We start from the raw sequence: 15,520 nt of genomic DNA, 5'->3' as shown, positions 1-15,520 counted from the left end.
TTGGCGGCGGTCCGCTCGCCCTTGGGTCTGAGGCCCATGAGCGGCTCCGGCGTGCCGACGAGCGGATGGCGGCCAGGGAGGGGCTACAAAAGTATTTATGTTCTTCTCCATTATTCTGATTCATGTTCTTAAATTTTTAGTGGGGGTTACAAAAATAAGTTGGAATTATTTGAGTTGGGGTTATGAAAAGTTTGAGATTGTACGCTAGAGTCTTTGAAAAGTATTTTTTTATAAACTTATTTATTTATTAGTATAATTTTTAAATGGGGTTATAAGGGTATATTAGTACAATCTTAATTATTTTTATTATTATTTTTTAATAAGAGGCTATGAGGAGAAAATTGGGGGCTATGTTTTAAATTACTCTGAATAGAATTACCCTTCTTTGACAGTCTCACTAGAATTCCAAGAAAACAAAGTACAACATTTATATCTAAAACTATATATTTTATTTTATATAATTATCATAAAAATAACATAAAATATATAAATTACAAGAAAATATGTACCCGTCGAATTTCGACGGGTAATACACTAGTTTATATCTAAAATAGACAATTTTTATCATTAGAAGGTAAACAGGATCCGCTATTCTTTAATTTCAGATTTTGAAATGCATATATATAATTAGGGATGACAAAAGATGCATACATCTTTTATTTAAATAATACATTATAAATACAGAAAGTGAAATAATGAGTATAACTTTATAATATAAAATTTCTAATATTAAATCAAAATAAATTTCATAAAACTTTTGGAATAAAAATCTTATTATACTAATTTTCACAAGCAAAGTAATGAAATTGATTATTTTCGAGTCAATCTTATAGGATTCGGGCTATTTTTCGAGCTAATCTTATCAGATGTCGGATTATTCGGGCTATAATTTTATCGATTTAAAAATTTTCAACCTTAATCCTTTTGAATTGACGGGCTAATCAGATCAACTCGCAAGTTTTTAATTGAATTGACGTTCCTGTATATAATCTTTGCATTCATTGTACACGGCAATTGTATTGAATCGATGATTCATAGTTACATTTAATTTGAGGAAACGACTACTCTAGGTTCACTTACTTGGTATTAGGTCTCCAAATATGTAGGCAATAATTTGCTTGGTTTAGAGCATTCACAATAGAGAGTCAAGGTGGGCTCTTAAATGTGGTCTCCACCATTTAAGAGCCCACTCTCTGCAATGGGAGAGCCCACCCTGGGCTCTCTAATTTCTTTTTCATTTTGTATTTAATTTTGATTGTTGTTTTTAATTAAATTTCAATAGCTCAAATTTCTTAAATTTAAAAATTAATCCTACATTAATTGAAAATTAAAATTGAAATACAATTAAATAAAATTCTAAATTACTTAAAATTTAAAAAAACATAAAAAAAAAACAACCTAAAATCTATGGGAGATTGTTGCGTTGCTTGATTTTCGCCACCTTGGCCAAGTGAAAAGCCAACTCGTTGGGATTCATTTGAGAGATATCCCTAGTCATTAACATGCTATCAGCGAGGTCGCGTTGAGTTTGGGAGAATACTCTCATTACCTTCACCATCTCCGCCATGTACCCGAGAGCTCGAGTATTTTCCTCCAACGTTCCGCCTTCTTCTTACATTTTCCTTTGTCTCTCTTCGCCGCCTTTTGCCTTTGGGGCCGTGTGGAGATACTTTGGTCGCTAGAAATCGTTGTGCCGCGACCGTCCGAGCCCTTGGAGCGTTTATTGAGTGGACATCCTCGCCAATGCTTGCGAATTTCCTAGATTTGCGCAATATCTTCCATGCACATGGATACCTGAATGACTAACGAAACTTGGCGATCCACATCTTTTCTGCTTGCTCCATGATTTGCTCATCACTCATGTCGGATGCCCAATTCTCGCGGCACTTTTTGTATATACCCTTCCACAACTTACAGTCCTTTGCGATGCGTTGAAAGTGCAACTTGATTTGCTTGATGTCACGTGGAATAGTGTCTTGGGGCCGTTGAGCGTTGTATTTGGCGAGAATGGCGCCTTAATACTGAGCGGATTTTTGGTCGGTCCCTACCACGGAGTCGTTTGTGTGCTCGAGATACATACGACATATGAATATCGTTTCCGACGGAGAGTAGCCACCTCTTTGTTTGGTGGTCGTCGGAATAGATGCTATCTCCTCCACCTCGGGATCGGGCTCGGCCGCCGCCCCAAATCGGGCGTTCAAATTCACGCCCGACGTTTCAAATACATTTTACTCTTAAGTGAAGGGCGAGAATCTTTGGCCGGATGCATTTGATTTGCCAGGAGATGGATTTTGGGGGTATTGGTTCCAATAATTTCTCCAATCTCCTTCCATGGTTTTTGTGAGAAAAGAAAGAGAAGAAGATGAAGAATAGTAGGAGTAGAAGATGATAGAAGAAGATGTTGAAAATAAAGAATGAGAGCATTAATTTATAGATGAAAGAAAGAAATAATAATAATAATAATAATAATAATAATAATAATAATAATAATAATAATAATAATAATAATAATAATTAAATGGCCCACGGGCGAAAAAAACGGCTACATTTGCAACAGTCACATTCTGATTTTTTTTGCCATTTTTTTTTTAGTAAAAAAGGCTGAATTTGGGGGGTGGCTTGCACGCGCCATCCCCTTCTCTCATTTGAGCCCGGAGCAGAGGGGCGCAACGGGGGAGGGCACGCAGGAGGGAGGCTCAATGCGTTTCCCAAACCCGCATTGCTGATGCTCTTAAAGCATGATAGTGGAAAATTCGGACATAAAAGCCCCGTTAAAAATTGTTTTTGTACAATGATCGATAAAATGCTTTATATGTAGATAAAATCAATTCTATAATCCATTAATTTGCTCCTTTCCATGTCATATTAGCCAGATGCAAACACTATCCGATGACTATAATTTCCATATCTTTGGGGAGTGCTTATACGAACAAAAGTATTAAAAGTCTAGTATTTTTTTCTTTGTCCATTAATTCGTGTCCTAATTTTTATTTTGGTTCGTTCATTAATTCGTGTATTATCCATTTTTAATAATTATTTTTTTAAAAGTTGTGCTCATTTCTTCACTCAACAAATAAATAATACATTTTTCTTAAAATTCGTGCGCCTTTTCATAGGACACGAATTGATGGACGGATGGAGTATTTAAAAACGAGAAAATGGTAAAGCGAGTGGTGTGAATAATATACAAGAAGGGATGAAAAGTAGGTTAGTGATCTTGGGGGACAAAATTGGGTTTGGGAGAGAGATTGTCCGGCGCAAACATATTGTCCGGCGATTTCCAGTGGCGCTTCCTCTGATTTATGAACCAATTGTTGATCTGCTTCTGATCCAGACCGGTCATCTCAGCCAGCGCTATCTTATCCGCTTCCTGCAAACAACACAATTCAATCCAATTCCACTTCCAAATTTGAAGATGAGATGATTTCAAAGTAGAAATTTAAGAAACCGTGGGATAGGGCCATTTGGAGTGCAAATTCCACCAAGCGAGCAAACTCTGCCTCCCCTCCTTTGGCAGCTTCCCTTTCTTCTTCTTCTTTGAGAACTCAAGCTTCAGACTGCTGATGTGGCTGCCGTACATTCGCACCAGCTTCTCCTTCAGCAGCCGATCTTCTCTCTTCGTCTCTGCATCTTGCTGCTCCATCAACTCCTCGTCCGACCACACCGCTGCTTCATCTAACCCAATTCAAAAATATTATGGGCCTTCCTAAAAGGGAGGGACCCACTTGGGCCCAAACCGGTCAATAAATAGGGGCGACCGATTTTCCAAAACTAACTCCTCACATCAGCAGTGATGGCCCCAAAACAGTACAAACAAAAAAAATCTCAATTTATTTCTAGGGATAATAGTAAAAAAAATTACTAATTTTTTCACACTATAAAATTATTTTATTTTATAAATTATTATATATATTTTTCATTAATTCTGATTTTGCAATCAAAATCAAAATCAACTTCCGCAAAATTTTGGCCACCTCATTAATTTGGGGGTAAATTCTAATCGCAAAATCAAAATTAATTAAAAGTATAACGACGTATGAAGAGAATTATTTTGTACATATTTATATATAAAAGAAGATACTGGTGTTAATTAATGAAGAAAAGAGGGTTAATAATGAATAATGAATGGGGCCGGTGATATTTTTGGAAAAATTGTGGTAGTAGACAAGCATTTATGGGGAGTATGTCAGCGTAAACCCCGGGCGGCCATGTGAATATACGACCACCCGCTCTATCCGGGTTTTTACCCGTTAAAGCATTTCTGCTCTTCCCCACTCGCCCCACTTTTCTTCTCAATTATTTGACCCAAACTCAACTACCTTCTACTTCATTTACTTCATGCACAACCACAACCAACCCTTCAATTACACTACAAATTTTACCACTCTCAATTATGCACTATTTAATTTCACTATGCATCAATAAACCCCTCTTCTATCAAAATAAAGCTACTAGCTAGCTTAAAAAAGGGCACGTCTTTTTTTTTTTTTTAGTGGAGTAAAACACGAGATGTAATATGAAACGTAACGAATTAATCAAACCGTGACCATAAGAGAGCTCATATGCTTGTAACATGCAAAAATATTCAAAGTGGGGAAGAGACAAAGTAGCAAAATTAGCAAACAAGTGAAAACCGCACAAATCACAACATAAGCATGCAGAAACTGCGATATATTCAATTGGTAAAAACAAGTCGAGGCGCCACAAAAACACACTGCCTCAAATATTTTAGAGATTGCCAATTTTGACAAAATCTAAGTAAGACACGTGAAAAACAGTTGATGGTGATCAAGAGATTATTTTCAAGAAAGAAGAAGAAATGCAGACAGCATCTTGGGATAACGCTAGCAAAGCACGTGAAAATGTGCTCCAAAATTAACACATCTGGAAAAAGAAAATGAATTAAACTTGTACTTCCAACTTAAAGTTAAGGTTAAGGATGAATCTATGCCAGCCTAACCTCTTTATCTACGTGTTATCACTATATATATAATTCAATTTTCTTGGATTAACATTCACATCTAAAGCTGCTATCCAACATATTTTAGTGCCCACCACATTACCTGCAACATTCCCAGATTCTTTGCAATTAAAAAAATCTAACCTGACTGAGATTTGTGCATGCAACAGATCCCGAGTGTACTTAACTACAATTAACTATAGCTTAAGCTCGTTAATTAATGTACAAGTGAAAAAAAGGAAGGAACAAGAAAATCACATGTGACGCAGTATGATTCTTATATTAATTGCAGTCTTATGATAAGCATAGGTTTGGAATTATTAAAGTAAGCTGATTTTTCAGCAGCAGTTTTAAGTACATAAATTATTATTCTGCGCAAGTACATCTATTTTCCTTTAATTAAGAGAATCATTTAATTGAAGGAGCAACTACCACAAACATATATAGAAGACACTACTTTAACTGACAACCAACAAAACCACTTGAGGCTTTTCCCATGTTATATATCTTATCTTATTTCATGCACGCTCCATCGGTCAACACATCATCTGTTGGAACTTGGAACCTCTATCTCATTTTTGACAGGCATATATAAATTGAATTTAATTTGGTGCATTCATTCAAGCAGACTGTAACATAATTATGGCAACTACTTTTTTTTTTTTTTTTTTTTTTTTTTGATCGGGCAAAGTCATGTTAGATGTTAGTAGTTAGTTCCCCATCCACTCCAAGCACCACCTTATCTCTCCATTCACCAAACTCCACCTTATATCTCCAATCACCAATTCGTTCCCAAGAGGGATCGAACCCGGGTCACTTCACTTAAGTGAAGACCCGGTGGCCAGTGGGCTAAGCCCCCTGGTTATAATTATGGCAACTACTACTTGTTAATTTGCTGCAAAACGTATAATTAAGTTTTTTAAGATCTTCTTTCTCAAAATAAAAATAAGAAAAAATATATATATGTAGGATCATTATCATGAAACAATCTTTCGTGCATAGATTCTAGCTAGTGTGTGTGTGTGTGAGAGAGAGAGAGAAGAGGTGCGCACAAGTGCATCACCTGAGGATTTGTCAGATAGACAGGTAAAATACACAATAAATTAATGTATGCTGGTTCAATTCGGATCTTCTATTTCTATTTGTTCTTCTTAATTTATCTTTTATTTGGGCACTACATCGATCATACAAGAGTGTCAATGAGAGGAACCTATTTTCTCTTGGTTGTGTACAACTTAGTTTGACATTTCAGCAAAAGAATGAAATTTTAATTAATTGATATATTGCCTTTTTTCCCTTTATTATTATACAGATTCAACGCCCATATAATTTTGACTCTTTCATCAATATATATATCACCTCCATTGTCCATCGTTATGAATCCAATGTATATCATACACCAAATACGGGGGAAAAAAAAAATTATTTGATAAGGCATAAAAAATTTTATGCCTTATCAAATCAATTTTTTTTTCCTACTATATAATACAATATGGTGCATGGAAACTAAAATACTGGACACTTGTTCAAGATCTTGTATGGGACACAGGTTGATAATTTATCGGGGTCTACCTAATCCCTCACCCCTTCGGATGTTGTTTTTTCAAAATAAAAAATAAAAAAAGCACTTGTTCAAGATAATAAAATTAAATGAGGTAAACTTCTCCATATATATTAACCTAAATTCACCTTTCTATTTAAATTTAAATGGGGTGGTCATTTAGGAGCACCTACAACATAGCATAAAACTAATTGATAGATATACGTGCTTGGGATAAATAAAAGAGAAATGTTACTGTGATAGCAAAATAAAAAAGGAAGTGAGTTGTAAATGGTGGCACTGCGCAATGATAGGTCAAATCAGAATCTCTAGCAAATGAATTACTCCCTCCGTCCCATTAAAGTTGGCAACATTTCTATTTTGGGTGTCCCACTAAAGTTGACCACTTTCTAAAAATGGCAAAAGTTTACTTTAATTAAGTCAACAATTACTCACTAATTTGGTCAACAATTGTAGGTCACTTTCTAAAAATGTCAAAATTATTTTAATTAAGTCAACAATTACTCACTAATTTGGTCAACAATTGTAGGCCACACTTTATTAAAACATATAACACTCAATTTCTTAATCTCCGTGCCGAAACAAATGTTGCCAACTTTAGCGGGACGGAGGGAGTAGTATATTTTGAAGCTCTAATTTCCTTGACATGAAACGAAAGATGAAGGTAAAAAAGGGCAAAGGCACGACAAAAAATAAATGGGCATGGAGAAGTCGAAAACCCAGAAAAACTGTTTAGGAAAAGGGAAAGTGTCGACACTGTTTGCAGAAGCGAAGACTTCACGGTTTAAGGTTTGCTCTTTCCTAGAATAGCGAAGAGATTAATGCCTAGGGAAATCGAAACACAAGAATTGTGATTCAGAGCCCGAAATGGAAGAGAAGAAGCAGAAGCCCTCTCTTTCAATTCTAGGGTTTTCGCAGTAGCAGGAATATTTGTACGTTAGTTCATAAATGGCTACGACAATCGACACATGATAGCAGATTGTAGATAAAGAAATAATGATGAGGCGAGCTAGTACCATTGCAAAGATTGAGGAGCTGCGTTTGAATCTCGTTGAGGAAGGAGGTTGCTTCATCAAAAGGCCGCGACAGATCCGACTTGTACTTGACCAGTATGTGGCGGTAGGTTTCCTTGATACAGAAGAACCAAATCGGTGAAGAAATGAAAAGTTGCAGAAGAAGACTAATATATACGCGTGTGTGTACTTGAAATGATTTTTAGGTGTGGCTGGGAGCGAAGCCACTGCGGGTGCAGTCTAGAGAGAGAGAGAGAGAGAGAGAGAGAGAGAGACCATGAACTCGTCGAGTTGAGGATCAAGCTCTGTGCACACGGAAACAGTGTCTGGATTTTCTCGCCTCATCTCATCCAAAACAGACACTATTTCTGGTGGAGCTCCAACCTGCTCACACACGATAAAAAAGTATATAAAAATCATCAAACACCAGATTAGAAAGGGAAGTTTGTTGTTGAGATGATTGAACCTTCTGGCAATCAATATAGGCATGAAGTAATTTAGAGTAGGAAGGGTGGGAAGCAATTTTGGCCTTCATCTCATCCTCATCTCTTTGATTCTGGACATTAACAGAAGCTGAATCGTGAGATACAACAGAGCTCTGGAACCCCAATTCGTCGGAACCAAGCATCGGAATCCGATGATGGTACTTGTCGCCGGAGTTAATCGGAGAATGGTAGTGATACTGATTGTATTCCTCCGCCATCATCATATTCTCCGGTGACATCAGCGCCTTGTCCACATAGTAATCTCCCGCCGAATCAAACCCATACATTTCATCCATAAATTATCACTCTATTTCGGCTCAATATATATCCTTTTCTTGTGTGTGTTCTTAAGAAAATAATAATATATACCTAGTATTTATTTTTAAGGAGCTAATCGGGTGTGGGAGTGCGGTACTGCAACGGCGGCGGCGGCGGTTGGAGTGGTGGTGGAAAGCGTGGAGGTGTGTGGAGAAGAAAATGGAAGAATGGAGATGGTGAAGGTGAGGTGCAGGTGGTGAGGGTGAGTGATGGGGGAGGCCCATTCTTTCCATTATTAATTTATCAACAATTTCCGATTTTTATACTACTTAGTATAGTAATAGCGGCATATATTTGCTTCCTCTTTCTTTTTAAAATTATGATACGCCTTTAATTTGTAAATATGCCTTTAATATTCTTTTTAAAAGAATTTGTTGAAGGACATTTTTGTAATATTCAATATGATTTTTTTAAATAATGAATTTAATTTATCTTTCACCCTCCAAATGAATATCTATCATTTTGCTTCTATACATATCAATATATACTTCAAATTGAGCCCAATATACATAAAATTTAGATGATCGATGCCGTCGAGAACGTAAATCTTTATTAATTTTTCTTTTTTGAGAGCATAATATCTTTATGAGGAAATATATAAAAATGATCATTTTTCTATAATAAAAATAAGTTTTATTTGCTAAATAAAAAACTTAATAAGTAGCTATTTTTAATGTAAAATACAAATTTACCTTTAACATTAAAGATTGTATGTTCACTTATTTTTTAACATGCTGCAAGTGTACGGGTGCAATTGAGTATAACAGCAAGCAATGTCGTATTCAACAGAGATTGATTCCTAATGATTATTATCCTAAACAATTGTCCTATATCTGGACGACATAAAATAAAGTTTTGATTTTGAACAATTAAAATAAATAAAAGTATAAATAAATTCACACAAGCAGGAAGAGAAAAAACTATAAAGAATAAATATCCCAAGACAATGGTTTCAACAGATTCAGGAAATCAAACAAAATCAATTCAATTCAATGACACGTTCTTCCTAAGACAATCACAAATCTAGTCTATACTTACTCCCGTGATATACAAACCGTGGATTACATGCAAGGCTACCGTCCCCGTATCACTCTTAAACTTATAACTCCTAAAAGTTCATAGGATTAAAGTCCTCACATAAGTCTCAAGTTCTTTTGACTAATATTGACAAGTATGTTCTGTGTTCTTAGTTCAGGCAATAATAATCATCTCCCGATATTATTCTTAGTTCTGTGTTCTCCCCCAATTTTTTTACGGTCGTCGGATTGTTGAGTTGGAGTTTACGCGGATTAGTTTGCCACGTAATATTCATGTTACGACATTATTTTCTATAAAACAGATTAATATTGAAAATTATGGTGCAAATACATGATACAATCCCTCTATAAGTTGGAGAAATTTTTAATTAAAATTATACGAAACAAAGTCATTTAAGGCTTTAATTAAGCCCCACAAAACGATGGCATCTTTACTAATCCACGTAAGCTCCAATTCAATACTCTGACGATCGAAAATAAAAGTGGGGAGGGGGGAGGGCGGAATTACAAAAATTGAAAAAGTTATGATTTTATTTATGTTTACTATCAAAACTCTAGGATAAAAGATTACTAGCCCCACAAAGACATATGAACTAGTAATGAACAATTAGGAATAAAATAAATCATCCAATAAAACCCGTAAAGCATTGATGAATCTTCGATTCTTGCTTCCAATCTTCAAGTCTGTCTTCTTTTCAAGTTTTTCAAGTGTAAATATGAGCAAAGGTAAAGTCTAGGGTCGTTTTCTTGAAGCTTTCAAATGATACAGAGCTCGAAAATACTGATAAAAGTCCAAAAATATGCAAAAACGGAAAGAAAACAGAAGAAACGGTGACCAGATCGGCTGCCGGACTCAGAAATCAACTTTTCGGTCACCATTTTTCATTACTACGCGCGAGTTTCGTATTTCAACTAGTATCTCTCTCGTTCGAACTCCGATTTGCGACATGGCTTTTGAATCAACAGTAATTTATTCCCCTCGTTCCATTGCCAATGATATCAAAATACAATCTAGCTATTAACTTATTTTAGTCGGCAAATCCGATTCTTCTTCTTTGTATTTTCTTTTTATGGTTAAATGTAAGAAATTTACTTTGAAAATCATATAAAAGTTGCCTGCATACTCAATAATTTCTTGATCGGACAGGCTTAATTTGCAAACCCAACCCAACATATTAAGTGGTTGTGTTGGCACTTGGCAGCATATCCGCTAGAGACTAGAGTATATAAAAAACAATAATAACATTTGAACACCAGGTGTACTGAACACCTGGTAAAAAATCGATTTTTTTAGTGGATAGATAGTGGGCCGGTTTTAAGGGTTTATTATTTTTACTATTTTATCCCTTGATTTTTTCTATGTATATATATCTGAAATTAGTCTCTCTCCCTTGATTTTTTCGTCCATTTTCTTTTCTTTTTTTTTTCAGCTAATTTGTTTCCAATTTTCACAAAATCTTCCGTTGTGTTTCCTTATTTTTCGAAGACTTTGTTTCCTTATTTTTATGTTTTTATTTCAGAAAATTTTATAAATTATATAATTCAAATATATTTTTTTTTTCGGTTTTGTTTTTGATTTATTTGTTTTTAAATTTTATTATTGATTTGTTACCAATAATTTAGTGTTTCTTGTTATAATAATTCTAGATTTGTTTCCAGCTATTTTTTTTTCTAAATTAATATTATTTATTTATTTTTCGAAAATTATTACTCCTAAATTTTGTGTTTATTTGTTTTTTATTAATTTGTTTCAACTAATTTTGTGTTTCTCCTTAAAATAATATTAGATTTGTTTTCGGATATTATTTTAAATTTTTTTCAAAAATTAGATTTTTTTATAAGATAAAAATAAATAATATTAAATTATGTTATTATTTCGGATATTTATATTGCTAATTTTTTTTATTTGTTTTCACTAATTTGTGTATTCCGCTGAAACTAATCTTAAATTTGTTTCCACTAATTTAGAGATTCTAATTCTGCTATAATTAATCCTAGATTTGTTTCCACTAATTTAGATATTCTAATTCTACTATAATTAATCGTAGATTTGTTTCCACTAATTTAGGGATTCTAATTCTCCCAAAAGTAATCCTAGATTTGATTACCTAATTTAGAGATTCTCCTAAAAATAATCCTTTCAACATATATTTTATTTTTCGATAATTATTTTGTATTTTTTGAATTGTATGTACAAATATACATTTGTTCAGTTTGGAAACAATATAATGGGGCATCGGTCGACAAAATAAATAACATATACTTGGATTAAATGTATTATAATAATGCAGTAAACGGGATATAATAATAGGAAATAAATTTTAATTAATTAATAGAAATAAATTAGTGAAGGTTGGAAAAAAATGTGAATACGATGTGATTTTGGTTGGAAAACTATATACATTTTAGACAATGTATTATAATATAGTATTAAACGCGATATAATAATAACAAATAATTATACTCAATGAAATAGAGTTGAATTAATTAATTGAAATAAATTAGTGAATTTGAAAAAAAAAAATTAAAACTATATTACATATACTTTATTTTAATATATTATAGTAAAGTATTGTAATCGATATGATGATAACAAATTGAAACACGATCGTGTGAGTAACGAAGTCAAAATAGTTATACTCAATGAAAAAAAAATTAATTAATTAGTTGAAATTATATAACAATATACTTGAAGACCATATATTATAATATAATATTAAAGTCGAAATAATTAAACTCAACATTCATCAAATTTAATTATATAATTGAAATATTATTAAAGTTGGAATAAAAAAAAAGTATAGTCAATCGTATGCAAAGATTTTTATTGGAATCTATATAATATATAGTTGAATACAATGAATTATAATATAGTATTAAATGAGATAAAATAATAAGAAATAATTATAGTAAATGAAATTTAGTTGTATTAATTAATTGAAATAAATTAGTGAATTTGAAAAAATAAAAACAAAAATAAAAATAAAAATGAATCATACGGTGGTATTTTGGTCGGAGAACTATATAACAAATATTTGAAGACAATGTATTATAATATAGTATTAAGCACGATATAATAATAATTTTTCGCAATGTAATAACTATATACAATGTAACAAAGTTGAATAATATAATTGAAATAAAGTTTTGAATTTTTTAAAACTAAAGTATACGCAATGAAATAAAGTTTGAAGAATTAGTGATTTTGAAAGAAAAGAAAAAATAGGGAGGTTGCACGGTAAACTTTATAACATACACTTGAAGACAAAGTAGTATGTTATATTATTGTAATTGATACAATAACAAGAAAATTGACTACCATAGTGACAATGTGAATAGAAAAGTCCAAATAGTTAATCTCAAAAAATCATATACTTGAATTATAATTTAGTATGAAACGCGATATAATAATAATGAATAATTATACTCAATGTAATAAAGTTGAATTAATTAATTGAAATAAATTAGTTAATTTGGAAATAAAAAATTAAATAAAATCAACCATGAATCATAAAAAATAAGCTTTTATGTCTTGCTTAATCGTAAAAAAAAGAAAAGAACTACGATTGTGTGAGTAACGAAGTCAAAATAATTAAACTCAATGCAACAAGTTTAATTGATAGTTGAAATTAATTAGTGAATTTGTAATAAAAAAGAATGAATCATATGATGGGATTTTGCTCGAAAAAAGTATATATAACGTATACTTTATTAAAAGCGATATAATAATAAGAAAATGAAATACTATAGGGTGAGTAATGAGAAAAAATTAAATAAGATGAATCATATGCAGGGATTTTGATCGTAAACCTATATAGCATTGTTCGCTATTATTTTCGCTACGCCGCAAGTGCACGGTGTAGTTGCAATATAGGGAAGCAAGGTCGTATTCCACAAGGATTAGTAGTCAAATTCTAGTGATTACCTTAAGTCATTATGCTAGAGCTATTTAGACTAAACAAGGAGGTGAGTGGTTTGATTAACTAACAAATTCAAAGACAAAATAAGAACAATCAAACAAAGTGGATTAATTAAGTGATGAAGGTGGTTTAGGGATTAGGCATCGATGGATTAGCAATGGACTTCAAATTAGCTCAATATTAGTCTTGATATTCCTATTTATCTAGAGTGATCTCCCCACTAGTTCTAGCCCCCTCCCGGACGACTAAAACGGTAGATTACGGGTCATAGTTGCCGTCCCCGGTCAACTTCTAACCTATAACTCCCAAAAGCACAAAGGATCGGTAAACTCTCGCCCAACTCTCAACCTCCCGGTTTATTGAGTCAATATGTTTCAAGCTCCTAATCTATTATGATTATCCTCTCCCAATTCAAATCACAAATTAGAAATGCATAGAAAGTGACCAACAATCCATACAAGAATTAAAGCTAGGGCTTGAAAAGATAAGAACAAGGAAATAATCAAGACATATATTAAGCATAATAATCAATCCATCACATAATCAACTAGCCTAATCCCCAAACCAATGGGGGATTTTATCCAAACATGTTCACAAACAACAAACCTAAATCAAAGAAATACATAAATGAAAGAGAGAGTAAGAAGTGACAAATCCTATTAATGAGCTTTCTCCAATCTTCTCTCCTCTTCAATGCATTCAATCTTGGTAAAAAGATGTGGTAATGGAGGCTAGGGTTTGGTGTGGAGGAATTGGGGAAGATGGAAAATGGGTGTGTTTGAGGTTGGGGAAGATGAATAATGTGAGGAAAAGGGGGAGAAAGGGGTTTAAGGGCTGAAAAACGCGACTCCGCTCTTTTCCCGCGGTCATGGCCCGCGCCCGTGGTGCTCAAACGTGGGCAAAACTCAGGGAACCCGCGGTCCCGCCCCGCGGCCGCGGGTGGTGACCGCGGTACACCCCTGGAATTGGGAACAGCTGACCCGCGGTCCCACCCCGCGGCCGCGGGTGGTGACCGCGGGGTACTGGGCGTTTTGCACAGTCCGCTCGTTTTGCTCCGTTCTCCCTCGTCCGGACTCGGATTTGGTCGCCGTTTGTGCTCACGGATTCCTCTCGAGACGTACTTCAATCTCATATCTTCAAAATGCTCCAATTAATCCTTTATTTTTCCTGAAATTACTCCAAAACTACACCAAGATATCAAATCTTCATAAAACTAAATATTCGGGCACAAACAAGCATTCACAAGCAAAACATGAAGGGAAATGACAACAAAACATGTGGAATTGAGGTATGAAAACCATGTTTGTCAACCCCCCAAACTTAAAGTGTTGTTTGTCCCCAAACGACGAAGAGAAGAGAAATAAAAGTAAACAAACATGTGAGCATGAATTGGTGTCATTTCAAGGGCTTCAACAATTTTTTCAAATGAGTATCACAAGTAGATGTGAATTTCAAGAAATCACAAGTGTCAAAGAGTTCAACATTAGAGCCTCCAAGCTTGAATCCTCACAAAGGTGGATGTTTCAATGATGCACTCAACTCTCAAGTGTTTAGATTGGACGTGTTTGCACTCAAATTGAATCATGTATGCAATCTACCATAGGCTTGCCATTTATCCTAACTCTCTATACTTCAATGTGTTATAAATAATGATCAACAAGGGCTTTTCTTTAGGTTGCAATGAGAGCTCTTTGGTGAGGTGAGGTGTTTATAGGCAAAGTGACTCATATCCCATACAATTTCCAAATTGAATAAGTCATATTCACCATTGTTTTTTTTCTAATCAATCAACCAATATCCCCACATTTCTTCTTTTTCACCCTATGAATACTTATCAAGACCATGATTCAAAAGGCAAATCAATCCCCTTTATACTTCTTTTATTCAACATTTCTTTTTGCTTTTCTTTTTCTTTTCTTTTCTTTTGGAGCTCATAGGGGACTAGTGATTTTCACTCAATCAAAGTTAGACAAGTAATTTCAATCATTTCTCATACATTTTCATCAAAGTAACCACTAACAATCTAAGTTCTACCCATCATTGGTTAATTCAAAGAAAGGCTATAAGGCACAAAGATGGTAAACTAGGATCGCATGAGAATTTGGACACAATTTAAGTCAAGTGGCTAACAAAGATGGCCTTAAATCACTTCAATATTAACAACACATCTACTTTTATTTTCAAGAGAGGACTCATGGCAAGTTCTAGAGATCAACACACATGCTC

General features: G+C 33.8%; 1 protein-coding gene across 1 annotated transcript; it reads right to left on the bottom strand.

Annotated features, from left to right (window-relative positions):
• Positions 1–3,141: 3,141 nt before the first annotated feature.
• Positions 3,142–8,596, bottom strand: LOC130993629 (homeobox protein knotted-1-like 6). Its single transcript, XM_057918587.1, has 5 exons — positions 8,001–8,596; positions 7,811–7,918; positions 7,538–7,649; positions 3,449–3,675; positions 3,142–3,370 (listed from the first exon to the last, which is right to left on the bottom strand). Exons 1-5 carry the CDS (start codon positions 8,313–8,315, stop codon positions 3,209–3,211), a joined length of 924 nt encoding a protein of 307 aa, XP_057774570.1. The 5' UTR covers positions 8,316–8,596; the 3' UTR covers positions 3,142–3,208.
• Positions 8,597–15,520: the final 6,924 nt, after the last annotated feature.

This window comes from Salvia miltiorrhiza, chromosome 7 (genome assembly GCF_028751815.1).
Source record: "Salvia miltiorrhiza cultivar Shanhuang (shh) chromosome 7, IMPLAD_Smil_shh, whole genome shotgun sequence".
Taxonomy (NCBI): domain Eukaryota; kingdom Viridiplantae; phylum Streptophyta; class Magnoliopsida; order Lamiales; family Lamiaceae; genus Salvia; species Salvia miltiorrhiza.
This window is presented reverse-complemented; position numbering and strand designations above follow the sequence as displayed.